At 44.0% G+C, this 15,916-nt stretch overlaps 1 protein-coding gene across 1 annotated transcript; it reads right to left on the bottom strand.

Moving 5' to 3' along the window:
• Positions 1-217: 217 nt before the first annotated feature.
• Positions 218-14,929, bottom strand: LOC148039505 (ATP-dependent zinc metalloprotease FTSH, chloroplastic-like). Its single transcript, XM_087691292.1, has 5 exons — positions 13,549-14,929; positions 1,409-1,655; positions 1,095-1,278; positions 843-1,014; positions 218-637 (listed from the first exon to the last, which is right to left on the bottom strand). The coding sequence occupies exons 1-5, from the start codon at positions 14,857-14,859 to the stop codon at positions 416-418; spliced, it is 2,136 nt and encodes a 711-aa protein (XP_087547418.1). The 5' UTR covers positions 14,860-14,929; the 3' UTR covers positions 218-415.
• Positions 14,930-15,916: the final 987 nt, after the last annotated feature.

The raw sequence follows: 15,916 nt of genomic DNA, 5'->3' as shown, positions 1-15,916 counted from the left end.
TTTCTCCTTTTCTGTGCACTCCAGCTGCTGAAAGTTGCTCTCCTCATCTAGTAAAATATTTTACACAATTTCTATGCCTCGGCACAATGCTGTTCAATAAGAAAACAAGAACATAATCACCACAGTACGTGCCTGCTGATTCAGGTAAACTCTACAATGATAATTTCAGACTGAATCTATAGAGCTTTTCGACTCTGTGCAGAAAAATACGAAGGGATTGGATCAGAGAAAAGAGATCAACGAATACAGATACAGATATTGGCATATTCAGACTACTGGTAGGTCTGGGCCGCCAAGAAAAGCTGATTTACAACAGAGGCCACTCATCAAATGAATTTTCTGTAATAAACAATAGTATATACTGACCATTCAGCCATTCCTCAATATACAGGATAAGTAAATTCTGCACCCAAGTTTAAGCTACATACAGCTCTGCCTTGCTATCCATAAAAAGACTCATAAACTCTTCCCCATCAACAGTCTCTTTCTCCATCAACAAGTTTGCCAGCTTGTGCAGGATGTCAATATGCTTGATGACTATATTTTTGGCCCGGGAGTAAGCCCGCTCGACGAGTTCTCGGACCTCTGAATCAATTATATCAGCAGTTGCCATAGAATAGTCTGCTTGTTGGGATAACTGCAAACAATTGCATATTATGAATCAGACTCACTCTTGCTACAAAGATCAATAACCTGATGCAATCCCAACCTTAACAAGATAAATGCATATAGCCAAAGCAGAACTTTTAGATCGATTAGGAAATGTTAGGTTTAGCACACAAAAATAGACTTTGTACATGCGAGCACAACGGCAAACGTCAAACAAGAATCCTATTCCTTACCTGCTGCCCAAGGAAGGGATTTCCACCACCACCTCCTAAAGCGACCTGGCCTATCTTTTTGCTAAAGCCCAACCTCTCCACCATCTGTCGAGCCACTCTTGAAACTTGCTGAAAGTCATTGGACGCACCAGTTGTCACATTGTCAGCCCCAAAAATGACCTCCTCAGCAACCCTGCAAAAGCATCAATAGGTTGTTCACACCTGGTTGCATGATGCTGGCCAATTTATTGTCGTAAAGGGGGGCTTCTTTACCTTCCACCAAGGGCAACAGCCATCTGATTTTCCAGATAACTCCTACTGTACAGTCCTGACTCCAGTCTCTCCTCACTGGGAGCAAAGAAAGTAAGACCACCAGCACCACCACGAGGAATTATTGAAATTTTTGCCACAGGATCATACTCTGGCATAAGAGCACCAACAAGGGCATGCCCAGCTTCTGCAAAACCAACTGCATGTTAAGGCTATGAAAATAGACAAATGGAATAGATACTTTCAATCATTGTCAAATCTGTCAAATTGGGACTACAGGAGGCAGCTGTCAAACGTAGAAAATAAGTGGCCATTACCATGGTAAGCAACCAGTTTTTTCCTTTCCTCAGAAACTACAGCATTTTTCTTCTCTGGTCCAGCAATGATTCTTTCAAGTGCATCAGCGATCTCATCTTTGCTTATCTCCTTCAAATCCCTCCTTGCAGCAAGAATGGCTGCCTCATTCATGAGGTTCTGCAAATCAGCACCAGTAAACCCAGGAGTTCTCCTGGCTATCTTTTCAAAATCTACATCCTTAGCCAAAGCTTTTCCACGAGAATGGACCTGCAGTTACACACATTGGTTGATAAAGAAAGCCGTTGTAGCTTATTGCAAGTAACAGAAAAGAAAAGCAGTGACCTCCAAGTAGCAAGGGAATAATATGTCAAACCTGAAATCAATATAGTATATGAGAGTACAACAAACAATAATTCCAAACTACTGACTGATGTACAAAAAATACCGGCCACCAAATACTGGTCAGTTAAGCCCATGGTTGACAAGGTGATTAGGTGTGTACAAGTCATCAGTTCCTTATCAGAAAAACAGACCTAGGCCTCTCGGGCAAGGTTACAAGTCAATTTGATAAACTTGCCTGCTGTACTCTTATTTTTGCATAACCAAGCAGCACTTTAACAACTGACTCAAATGGGCACAGCGTGTGCACCAGCAGAGCAACCAAAGTCATCAGTTCTTTCATTGTGTACATTTTGCTTTGCCACAGTATGAGATTGTGTTGTGCCCATATAAGGACTTCTAAAACAGCCCAAGCCTACACTTCAATGTCTCCATCCTATGGCATATAATGAAGCTATGCAGTTCCCTCGTTCAGCAGCCACCATACAAAAGTGAGAAGTTTTCTCAGGAGCACTCAATAAGAGTATCAGGAGATCAGTAAAAAAGAAGCTAAGTTGGGACGTTGACTCAAGTTTCAGTAGAGTTAAGTCACAACTCAATGCTAGACCAGTTTGAGGCTCATAAGAAAGCACAATGCTCTTCACATGAACGCCAGGGTCACATGAGGGAGGCATTGAACCAACCATTTTGAGGCTCCTATAACAAGATGTGACATTCAATATATAGACCTAAGCATCAGATTAAGGATGCCTTTCAAAATACCTTAAAGCAAAAGCCAAAATAAAAGAAAGGCTATACCTACCATGTAGTGCATCTGGGTGTTGCACAACAAGTGGATTTTCTGGACAACAAAAAAACGTGCAGTTGAGCAGCAAGTACTTCATTTGTTGGGCAGTTGTTGGGCAAGATCAGCTAGCCTTTAGTAAGGCCAATAATTTGATGACATGACAAAATTAAATTCAGATGACATGTGGGCCAAAAGCAAGACTCTGGGAAGCTCCACAAAGACCTAATAACGGTGGAAACTTGTATCAATGTCATGAAGGGAAACGAGCCTTCATAGACACCGCATGATGGTGGAAGATTACATTAGAGATTGTCATCCCCTCGACAGGAATTCTTCAGAGATAGGCTGTGTATATATGCATTTCCTGTCAGACGAGTACGAGAGCAGTTTCATCGGTTGTGTACTGTGGATGACACGTGGCAGTTCTGTACAGTCCATATAGTCAGTCGCATTTACTGCAGGTATGCTGCGTGGCACGCTGGGACAGGTCACACGTGTGATGCCACATCAGCCGTTTTGTGCAGTCGGACGTACAGTCGACTGCATTAAATGCAGCCAACAGAATATTTTTGTCATTTCTTCAGAGGCTATTTATTGCCTGCCTTCAGCACACAGATATAGATACATTCTGATCGCAGGATTCCAGATTTCTGATCGTGGAGATTGCTGCACATACTTCTAGGTTCACATCCTATGAGATCTTCAAGGTGGAGACTTACACAGACATACACTATGCACCAGTGTACATATTTATTTTGTTATTCAGCATCCTTCATAGCAGATTTTCTGTGTTATATTGTCTCTTTCTCTCTCCTCTCTATATTCACTCTCTCTCTCAATCTTGGTCATACCCTTCCGCACCACTACACTCTGACATGGTATCAGAGCATTGAAGGACTGACTAAGGGACCTACCTGAAGAGGAGATTTCAGGGCAACACAAGGCTGCGTTTTCAGCATTCAAGGGTGAGTGGAAGGGCTGCCCATCAGAACAAGGCTGAGGCGAGCATGGGTGTGCAAGAAAGGAGCAAAGTTGCTGAAGCTGCTGCTGATATTTGCTGTTCTGGAAGGAAGAAGGCAGCATTTTGGGCCTTCAAGTGCAGATTTTACCTTTACATCGCCTCCGAAGAGTGAAGGAGAAGTAGGACCAGTGGAGAAGAGCCTTAGCAAGCTGCGTTTTCACAGTCAGAGGGGGCAACTTTTTGTGTTCTTAGCAAGCGTTTTAGGTGAAGGTGTCTTCTGAGGCCGAGACAAAGTTTCAGGAGATCATTGACCGGAAGGTACCCGTTTTACCAGCTCTTCCATCAAATCAAAAGCTCCATGGCAAGGACTACCGCATCTGGCATGTTATGATGCTTGCCATTCTAGAGTCTTACGATTTGGCAGAACTTGTTATAGAGGCTATCTACCGTCCTTCATCGAGAGACAAGTCCAAACTCTCTTCTAGTGCTCAGTTGGAGTTGGCAAAATCTCAAGCACATTGGGACAAACTTAATGCTCGCATCCGCTCATTTCTATTTCTCTCATGCACTACAGCTGTGATCTCCCATATAGAGCATTTGATAGTGGCTTAGGAGATATGGTTGGCGCTTAATCAAATGTATAACAAAATGACCATCATGAAACGAGTCTCTTTGGAAGTGCAGATGCAAATCATGAGTGTCAACAAGTCATCTTCTATGCAAGAGCATATCAACAAGCTGAGGCCGCTTCAAATGCACGTGCAAAATGCAAGGAAGATGATCACTTTTGAAGACATGGCAAAAACTCTCCTTTCACAGTTACCACCTAGTTTCAATGGCTTTTGTTCCGCCTTGATTGCCTCAGGGAGAACAAAAACTCTTCGTTGGGCAAAGTTGACTCCTATGGTCTTGGACCAAGAGGAGTAGTTGAAAGGAACCAATACTTCCAAATCGGAGGCATTAATAGGTCAATCCTCTGAGAAGAAGGGGAAAGACCAAAAAAAGGAGGACAAATCAAAGAAGGACAAGGAAAAGGAATCCACTTGTTATATCTATGGCAATACAAGTCACTAGAAGAAGGATTGCCCCGACAAGGAAAAGAAGGAGAAGTCTTCAAAGGATTCCGGAGCGGTGGCTACTCCCTCATCAACTGCTTTCCTCCACTTGGAGGTGGTTGAAGCATCGACCTCGAAGGCCTCTGATGCTACATTGATGGCCCCACACACTCAGGAGTGGATTATTGACAGTGGTGTATCCCGACACATGACTCCTTCTACATCAGGTGTTGCTCATTTGCAGCCTTCACATGGGCAAATTCTCATTTGCAATAGTTCTTCTATCCCTATTCGAGGACGAGATAACATGCAACTTATTTCAAGTGGGCAGGGTGGTGCTCTACTTCTGAGGTACTTTATGTACTAACCTTGGGTTATCATTCGCTTTCAATGCACAAGATTTGTGCCCTCGGCTTCTTGGTCGAATTTAATGTGGATTCCTTTCAAATTCTTGATCGTGGATTGGGACAAGTCCTTGCTTCAAGTTATGGGGAAAAGGGAGTCTATAAGCTGAGGTCTTCTTCTACCTTGACTTCTCTTCTTCTTACCTCTCAAACACAATCCAAAGCTATGGCATGCTCGGTTTGGCCACCTCAACTATGATTACCTTCGAAAGGCGTCTAGGGGACAACTTGTTCAAGGTTTGCCGAGTATTCAAGTGAGCCAGCAACCATGTGTATCCTGCATCCCTAAGGAGCAAACTCGTGATGCTATTCCGAGCAAGGCTTCGAGGCAATCTTCAACACCCTTGGAGCTTGTTTTTGCCAATCTTTGTGGACCGATGCAGACATAGTCTCTTCACGGGAGCTTGTATTTCATGTTGATTGTGGATGGTTACAATAAGATGACATGGGCTTATTTTTTGAAGCCGAAGTCAAGAGCTTTCTCCAACTTCACGGATTGGTTACCCTTTGAGGAGGACCGATCGGGCCGAAAACTAAAAACTTTACAATCAGATAGGGCAAAGAATTTGTTTCTAATGAGCTTGCTTGTTTTTGTGCAAAATGTGGTATCCACCAGGAGTTAGCCAACATAAACACCCCTCAAGAGAATGGCACATTGGAGCGAAAAAATCACAATGTGATCGAGTGGCCCGTAACATAATGGAGCATAGACACACACCTTAGTGTCTATGGGGTGAGGTTGTGGCTATTGCAATCCACAACCTTAATCAATCCCCTACTTCCACTATTGTTGGCATGACACCTTATGAGGCACATTTTAGATCTAAGCTAGATGTTTCTTATTTCAAGGTTTGTGGGTGTGATGCCTATGTTCACATCCCAAAAACACAACATGACAAATTTAAAGTGGCTTCTAAAAGACAAGTGTTTGTGGGCAATAGCTTGTAGTCCCAAAGTTACAGATTATATGATGCCATCAAGCGGGATGTCTACGCGAGCCGTGATGTTTGGTTCATGGAAGTTCCAGCCTCAGAGGGGGGTGAAGAACACCCCATTCTTGGAAATCCCGGAGATAGTTGGGCGCCAGTGCTTGTACCTTTGGAGCTCGTGCCTCTTGAGGATTCTTCTTTGGACAAGGAGCTTATTTCTTTGCCACCGGACTCTCCCATTGAGCCCTAACAGTCAATGGACATTTCACATGGAGAGCAGAGAGGAGAGATTCAACCTCCTTGTTGGGCACATGACACTTTGCATGATGCAAGGATTGAGGGGGGGTCCTTGAGGAGTAGCATCTCGGAGAAACCAAGAACTTTTAACCAAGCTTGTGTACACTAATTATTGTTCAATGACTCTTGCCCTGAAAGACAAGGAGCCTACTTCCGTGAAGGAGGCCGAAGTGATGGAGCAGGAGCTAGAATCGATTGAGAGGAGCGGCGCTTTCTATCTTGTGCCTATGCCTTCTCATAAAAAGGTGATTGGAGTCAAATGGATCTTCAAGACTAAGTACCGTAGTGATGGCACGTTGGATAATCACAAGGCCCGCCTTGTTGCTAAAGGTTTTGCACAACACCCAAGCATTGATTTCCATGATACTTTTGCCCCTGCAGCTCAGACGGCTACTATTTGTGCAATTCTTGCCTTGGCTAGCTATAGGAGCTGGCCAATCTATCATCTAGATGTAAAGTTTGCCTTCTTGAATGGGGAGTTGAAGAAGGAGATCTATGTTGAGCAGCCTCCCGGCTTCAATTCTTCTGATGGTAAGGTGTACATGTTGAAGAAGGCCCACTCTGGCCTTAAACAAGCTTCCCATGCTTGAAACAAGAAGATTGACTCGTTCCTCTAAGAGAGATTGGGGTCTCGGCATTCCCAGGCCAATCCACAACTTTATGTATACACCTTGGATGGGGATCGTGTGTTGTTTGTCCTTTGTGTGGACGATTTGATTGTGGCACGTAACCATGCCCAAATGGTCGAGTAGACGAAGGCAGCACTCCATGAGAAGTTCAAGATGACAGATATGGGACTTCTTCACTTCTTTCTAGGTCATGAGATCTAACAAACTCCGAGGGGGATCTTTATCTCCTAGTAGCAATGTGTGCAAGAGCTCTTGGCTACGTATGAGATGGAGGAATGCAAGTCTATTACAACCCCTGTGGATCCAAAATGGAGGGCTACAACCCATTCCGATTCCCCTTTGGAAGATGCTACCCGGTATTGGCAGTTGGATGGATCCTTGTTATGGCTCCTCAATACTCGTGTTGACTTGTGTTATGTCATAGGTGTGTTGGCCGAGTGCATAAGTGAACCCAAGATGGTGCATTAGCAGACTGCTCAAAGGATTTAGTAGTTCCTTAGAGGGACCCCCGATCTCGGGATGTACTATCCAGCAAGTGCAGGTGATGTAGGCTTGGTACTTACAAGTTGTAATGATTCCAATTGGACTAGCGGTGTAGATCATCGGAGGTCCACGACACGCTATTGCTATAGCTTGGGTGTAGGTGCTATTTCATGGAGCAACAAGAAGCAACCCACAATTGCCCCTAAACGAAGCATCAAGCGGTGTCATCTACCACATGTGAGACAGTGCGGCTCCACAAGTTATTGGAGGAGCTTGGTTGCCCGCCAATAAGTCCTACTGTTCTTTAGCGTGGCAATGAGAGTTGCATTACCTTGGCCCAGAACCCTGTGTTTCAAGCTAGGACGAGACATATCAAGATTCAGTACCATTTTATTTAGGAGAAGCTTAAGGATAAGACTATTGATGTGGTATACTGCAAGACAGAGGACAATCTTGTAGACTTGTTTACAAAGGAGGTTTCACAGGCTTTGCTTCGGCAACATCCTAGATCCTCGAGCCTCATGCCCCATCCAAGATGTGAGAGGGGATATTAGAAATTGTCATCCCCTAGACATGCATTTTTTGGAGATAGGCTATGTATGTATGCATTTCCTGTCATCAATGTATGTATGCATTTCCTGTCATCAAGCATACAAGAGCAATTTCATCAATTCTGTGTGCTATGGGTGATACGTGGAAGTTTTGTAGAGATCGTACAATCAATCACATTTACTACAAGTATGCCATGTGGCAGCACTAGGATAGGTTACACGCGTAATGCCACATCACCCGTATTGTGCAATCAGACTAGCTATCCATACAGTTCGACAACAGGTTGGTACAGTCGAATGCATTAAATGCGGCCAACAGCATATCTCTGTCATTTCTTTTCGAGCTATTTATTGCTTGTGTTCAACACACATAGATAGATACATTCTGATTGCAAGATTCCAGACTTCTAATTGTGGAGATTGTTGCACATACTTCGAGGTTCACATCTTGTGAGATCTACGATGTGGGGACATATGCAGATATACACTCTGCACCCGTGTAAGTATCTACTTTCTTATTTTAGCATTCTTCATTGCAGATTTCTAGTATTCTACTCTCTCTCCTCTCTCTATTCACTCTATCTCTTAGTCTAGGTCATATACGCTTCTGCACTACTACACTCCGATAGATCAAGGTCAAAGTCCTCATCACTCAATGTGATTGCAAGCAACATGCCTTGGTCTATAGAAACGATCAAGATTTGGCTTTATCAAGATCATCTCCTACAAGGTTACGGCAAATTGTGATTGCCACATGGCTCGATTCATAAGGTTGCAAGAAGTTCCAAGAGCAAGCAAGAGGATTCATGGTTGTGCAAGATCAAGCAAAGGCCAATCATGAGTTATAAATAGGACCTCAAATCTTAAATAGCACTATCCAATCCAACTACAACACTTATTTCAAAAGGTTCCTCCTATGAGAGCGCACACAAAAGCAAAAGCAATATGCACAAGGCAATGAGCAGTGAACTCAAATAAGAAAAGAGAACAATGAATTGAGAGTGAGCTCATGAATGAGCAATGTAATGCATAAAGAAAGCATGAAAATTAAGTACAATACTCTCAAAAGAGGGTGCAGCAATGGAAGGGTAAATCTGCGATTATAGACTGCACAACAAAAAAGAGAGAGAAGAGAGACTTCAAAAAACAAAAGCACACTGCAAAGAGAAGTTAGTAGAATGCTTGGGAAATGGAATCTATATACCAAGGCAAGAAACAATGAATACAATTGTGCAAAGAAGAAAAGAATATTGCAAAGAGAACTCAAAAGAATGCTCGAGAAATGGAATCCCTACACCAAGATAAGAGACATTTGAATACAACAATGAATCACTAGCTGAGTGGGCACTCGCTTGGCTCGCTCTCTCCAACAAGACCTACAAATGATAAAGAGTAAGCTAATATGATGAGGTGACGTGCAAGAGGAGAGAGCCCAAGCCTATAATAGGTGGCAAATCAATAAAAGTCGACCAGCCAGCCACAATATGCAATCGGCCACTACAAAATGTAAGCACCAATAATGTTACTAGTAAAATGATGTGCCTAGTCCTTAAATCATGCACATACACATGACATGACATATCTGCTAACATTGTCTCTCAAATCATGGTTGATTTGGTACAATAGTAGATACAACGATAATGACCCATCAAAGTACATACAACAATGACTTTCAAAAAGAACCAAGGATATCCAAGCAGCAAGTGCACAAGCCTCCATCAAGATGACTCGGAAGGAACCTAATGTCAATGTTTATCGTACCAACTCCTGAGAATAGAGAAGGATCATAGCAACTCTCTACATCTGTCAATAATGCATCTCTAGTAGCACACATGACCATCTTGTCAGCAACACCTTTGAACGTACATGACCGTGAATCCTTGCCTTCGACCAAACCACCGAAGTGTTCCTCATGTGAGCTCAAACTAAAACCCAATCCCGCTCTTTATCAAACAGCCCATCATGAATCTAGATGTCAATCCTAGCTCCAAGATTTCTGATTGCCAAACTTCGGCCCATGCATTAGGGAACACCCCTCCATGGATCTTGCGCACCTGTATACATGTATAAATGAGGTGCAACGGTCCCATCTCACCACCCTTTCTCACTCCCTCTAGAGTCGGAAATCATGAGGGATGACTACATCACGGTCACTAGAAAGCAACAACAAGAGGGGCAGCCATGCCCTTCCCCTTCTCAGTAAAGAGAGAGGCCCTTTCACATCTTGGCCTTTGCCTTGGCCGAAGAACCTAATCAAAGACAAAGTCAAAGGAGGATGACAACTCATCAAACAAGTCTATATCCTCTTTCTTCTTCTTGTCCTACCTCATCCGGCTCCTTGCAATCCTTACATAGATGGCCCTTCTTCCCATTGTGGTAGGACTAGACCTTCGTCTTCTTCTTCCTGCCACCCTTCTTTGAAGCTACAAATGCCTAATCATGGCCACCACACTGAGATAGAAGCCTCTCGAGACCCCTCTAACCTCAATGATGCCTCATGCTCAAGCAATATGAAGGACATAAGTGTAAAGCTCACTAGGATCTATCAAGCTAAAAATGCATTACATTTTAACTAGGTCTTTAAGACAGCCCCAAAAAATGTAATTTACCAAAAATTTTATTAAATGGTGCACGGTCTTAGAAAGTTACTATGTCCCATAAGCAAAACCCTAATTTGGGAGGATGTTTCCACATCTACATTCAAAATTAGACAAGCTGCCCACCATTCAATCTATCTTGGTTTCGCAAGTTGCATCAATCCTCACCCTCTTTGTTGCTATCGGCACCCTATTTCCATCCAACTTGTAGCTCATCACCATCTATTGTCCCACCATCATATACTACAACCCTTCCACCTAGCGCCTATCCACCACTACTATTAGCAATAGTTTACAGCAGTTGATGACTGCAATTAGTGCCCCAAAATTGTTGTGTTTTCTGTCTCAACTAGTCACCCTACTGATCACAATCACCGTCTACTTCAGCGAGCTTGCATTTATGATAGTGCAAGTCCATACCTTCTCCGACTAACCCTTCTAAACTAGCAACCTACTATTTACAGCCTTGGCAAACAATTTCCAGCCTTGTTCGGATGGCACACTACTAGGTTTACCAGGTTTCAACCTCCAGACATCCGCCTTTAGTGACCAGCCTACTGCCCTTCCATAGTCAGCACTCTCTTAGCTCTGGCTAGAAGTTACAGCAATCATGGACGTCACTCTCCAACTACATTCACTGCTCTACCATTTAAGTTCTATATACTCTTTCCTTCATTTACCACATCAGTTCATTCACTAGCAAACTTCTCTTTCTTCCTTTATTTAAGTTTATGTTTTGCATTTTGCATATAGGGTTTTTGCAATATTATCCGAGTTATTGTATTTTAGTTGAGCTCATGCACTATGTGTTTTCTTAATGCAAACCAAAGCTCATCTTCACATGCCCTAGCTACTTTGAGGTAAACATGGGCTTGAGTTTTTCTTCCAATCCCTTTCTACTTCCAATCTTAAGCCTAGGAGGGGGTGTTGATCTAAAAGTGCATTACAAACTAATTAGCTTTTTAAAACAACCCCAAAACATGTAAATTACCAAAAGTTGCAATAAAAGGTACGCTATCCTATTGAGTGTCTGCGTCCCATGTGCAAAACCCTACTTTGAGAGGATGCTTCTACAATAAGTAAACCTACCCACTACTTAGTCTATCTTTGTATAGAAAGTTACAACAATCCTCACCCTCTCTGCTGCTGTTAGCACCCCCTTTCCACGCTGGGCCCATCACCTTTTGCTATCCAACCATCATCAACTATAAACCCTCCCCCTGACACCTATCCACCACTACTGTTGGCAACAATTTGCAGCTGTTGGCTGCATTTGATGTCCCACCTAGCCACCCTACAAATTACCATCATCATACCCCCTACTTAGAGCGCTAGGGGGAGTGTGCATGCCCTAGCCAAAGCCCATGCATGCACAGTTTATTGGCATGCACTACTAGAAGAGAGAGAAAAGACATTGGAATAACTAAAAAGAAAATGCACAAATTGTAAACAAATGCATGAATGCTCTATGATAATCAAAAATCACAATGGTTGTGTGTTAGCTCACTTGCCCCTAATTCTCCCTCTCCACCCATGTACCCTCATTTTATAGACAAAAAGGAGGAAGCATAGTCACAAATAATGCAAAAAGGGATGGGGTCGAGGGTTGGGGAGGAATTGCCATCACTTGTGACTATATGGGATGTGGGATAGAAAGAAGCTACCGTCCCCACAATCTTCAAGTCCAAAAATGACCATCACGACTCACTTGTGACTAGGTGGAACAATGTACGAAAAGTATGTCAAAACAAGAATCTTGAAAAGATACCCATTCATTAGGGTTGGAGAACCCCTAAACCTATGGTATAACAACTCTCAATACCCTTTCTTACAATCCACATAAAATCGCACGGAACAAGAACATCCAAAATGCACCAAGGATAATCTAGTATGATCAAGACAAAATACACTCCATGAGAAAGCACCCTTACAAAAAATTCCACTACAACAATCTTGAATCAAAGTAGTTAAGCTAGCCATTGAAGAGCCCTTGTAGCCACACAAGCTCCATGGGCAGCCGGCCACTATACATCTCATGTAGCCACACAAGCAACTATCTAAGCATAAATGCAAGAAGGCGGGGATGATAAAGGGAAACTAAGAAAACCTAAATGCCAATTTTCCAATTTGATATCTTCCATCATCATTGCCAAATGACTGTAAAGTCTACCTTTGTGGGTATGGGCGGCTAAATCCAAGGCAAGAAATGTACACAAATACCTTCAAGTGACACATCACCTTTTGCAAGGCAAAACCTAAGATTAGTAGCTAAGCTGATGACCAAGATGCATTGCAATCTGGTCTAGTTTGAAGTAAGAGAGAAAGGACAGGATGGAGAACTTTCAAAAGGACGAGATATGGGATTAATTATTTTGTCAAGTATGAGCCATCTTATCATGCAGAATGGAGAACACATGTTTTGATGAAAATTAGTTGATTGATTAACCTCTTAACCACAGCATCCCCTTCTAAAGAATGTTCACCAATGCATCACAAATATGTGTGAAGCCAAATACATAGAAAAGCCCATGCTAACTCTTCCGACTTACACTATCCCTTCACCTTCATGATGAACTTTTAGAATGTGACGGTGGTGATGGGTAAGGAAGACCAGTTGAGCAACCCAACTTAAAGGCCTTCCACAATGCTATATTATCATGCATTTTGGTCCAATACCCAACCAGCTGCCACCCTTCTTGCTGCTGCTGCCACCCCTGCCATTGTTGTTGCTGCCCTATCATGCAGGTGTTATGTGCTTGGGTTTTGGCTGATCCAGCTCTCCATCTACCATTTACAAATGCCACCTTGGCCTTTGATCCACAAGGAGGCTGTGCATTCTTGGTCATCCTACCACCCATCATTTGATGTCTCATTTGGAGCTGTCACCAACATTCTCAACCTATTGTAGTGAACATATCTCGACACCAACCCTCACCACCCTCAAGAGTCTATCTCATCATGCAATACATCATTGTGTTTTCATCATTCTATCCCTAGAATGCTATTTTGCAAGTTTCAGCCTGTTGCATCCATATTCGTCTCCAACATTAGTGTTTTGCACTTGGGATCTGCACTTAAGAGGATTAAATCTATGCCCAACAGCCACAACGGAGTTTGGAATAACTAACCTGGAGAATCTGCACGCGGCCAGCCACATCTGGTCTGTCAACAGTGACCTGTCTATCGAATCGCCCAGGACGTAGCAGAGCTGAGTCAAGTACATCCGGTCTGTTTGTCGCAGCAAGCACAATAACACCACTATTTCCAGAAAAGCCATCCATCTCTGTGAGCAACTGGTTAATAGTTTGCTCCCTCTCATCATTTCCACCACCCAGTCCAGCTCCCCTTTGTCTTCCAACAGCATCTATCTCATCAATGAAGACAATGCAGGGAGCCTTTGCTTTAGCCTTTTCAAAAAGGTCCCTAACTCGAGATGCTCCTACACCAACGAACAGCTCCACAAATTCAGAAGCTGCACAGGAAAAAAAGGGAACACCAGCTTCACCTGCAACTGCTCTGGCAAGCAGGGTTTTCCCTGTACCAGGTGGCCCAACCAGAAGGCAACCCTTGGGAATTTTTGCACCCAATGCAGTGTACTTATCAGGGTTCTTAAGAAAGTCCACAACTTCTTGCAATTCAAGTTTGGCCTGATCAGCACCGGCTACATCCTGAAACGTAACACCAGTCTCAGGGACCTCTTGAAATTTGGACTTACTACGACCAAAGTCCATAGGGCCACCCAAACCACCAGGTCCGCCTGGACCACCTTGTGCACGCCTGAACAAGAGGAACAACCCTCCAAATGCGAGGAACGGGAACAGCAGATTGCCTATGATGTTGAACAGATTGTTGGCGGCTTCCCCTTCAGAAACAGAGATGTCAACACCATTCATGGCAAGGATGTCCACAAGGTCTGGATCATTAGGCAACGTAACACTGGCGCGCCGGCCATCTACAGCAGTGAGCTGCAGGGTGGACCCATCCTTGCTGAAGCGGACCCTCTCTACTTTGCCTTTCTTGACGGCGTTCAGAAACTCGCTGTAGCGCCATTGAGTGCCCTCAGGGAGGTCGGATTTGACAGGTGGAGCGGACAGGGCGCTTTTGGCAAAGGGGTTGGGGGTCTGAACCTTCTCATCTACTTGGAGGAAGCTCTGTTGCTGCTGCTGTGGCAGCTGCTGAGGATCAGGGGGCGGGGGGAAGTCCGCTGCACGGGCGGGAAGCGAAGAAAAGGCAGCAAGGGCAGCGATGGCGGGAAGCTTGAGAGATTGTGGCGAGGGAGGAGTGTGGCTGGCTCGGGCAATGTGCGAGCGGAGGGCAGCGGGGCGGAGGGCGGGAACAGGAAGGCGGAGGGAAGCTCCATGGAACACGGAATGCTTGAGCAGAGGATGATACGGCAGGAGGGACGTGGCGGACGAAGACGAAACGGCCGCCATGGCCATTGCTACACCCTTCTTCTTCACTCGACAGTTCGCACAAACAAATCAGAAATCAATCAGTACTTCTTTCTCTTCCTCCCTCTCTCTCGTATGTTTAAGCACATGTGGAATTTTCATCCTCCCATAATCTATCCGACACGTTGAGCCGTGCTCTGCTCGCCACGTGGCACCATACAGGCTCACCAATCTTCCACCAAAATTTTATAGTTCATTGGTGAATTGGTGAATTACAATTACGATTACGACTAGAGTAGAAGCCCTTCCCAAGTAAACATGGCCAAGGAGAAGTTTGACTTGCTTTTATGAAAACTATTTCAAAAAAGGTATAGTTTTACGTTTGAAGTTTGGTTTCTAAAATCATCTATTTAACTTGTAATTGAGGGATCTAACGAGGCAAATCCCAAGCCTACATGGCGATTGGATGATGCTCCCAAACTCTACTTTTTTTAAAAGGAGTAACAGCTCAAAGGGCTAAGGCACATGCAAAGGAGGCAACTCATTAATTTTCTCTCTAACTATAGCATGCATTGACAAGCTCATCCCACGTCTCGCAGTGCCATGGCTTCTCCTCGGGCTCCATTGCCTTACACTTGCAATCCACTCAACCAAACCTCAACAATCCAAATGCGTTGCCTCCTCACTTAACAGCCAAATGATTCAATAGCACTTGGACCAATAGAGTTACATACTCGTTCTCAGGCGAGTGAAGAGCTGAAGATGAGTTACACTGAGTTGTCTATACATATATGTTGAGATTTGATCGAGTGGGAACACTTGGAAGAGCTGTTGCCCAAATGCATTGCCTCCTCGCCTTAGCTCGTACACCTCTAGCTCTCGTGACTGTGCACGCTTTTGCATAATCTGGTAGTGTGCCATGGCTTCTCCTCTGGCCCCACAGCTGAAGATGAGTTACACTGAGTTGTCTATACATATATGTTGAGATTTGATCGAGTGGGAACACTTGGAAGAGCTATTGCCCAAATGCATTGCCTCCTCGCCTTAGCTCGTACACCTCTAGCTCTCGTGACTGTGCACGCTTTTGCATAATCTGGTAGTGTGC

The sequence above is a fragment of the Lygodium microphyllum genome, chromosome 2 (assembly GCF_053477565.2).
Source record: "Lygodium microphyllum isolate KBCC chromosome 2, Lygodium_microphyllum_v1.1.10, whole genome shotgun sequence".
Taxonomy (NCBI): Eukaryota; Viridiplantae; Streptophyta; class Polypodiopsida; order Schizaeales; family Lygodiaceae; genus Lygodium; species Lygodium microphyllum.
Note: the sequence above shows the minus strand (reverse complement) of the source record. Positions and strands in the feature narration are given on the sequence as shown.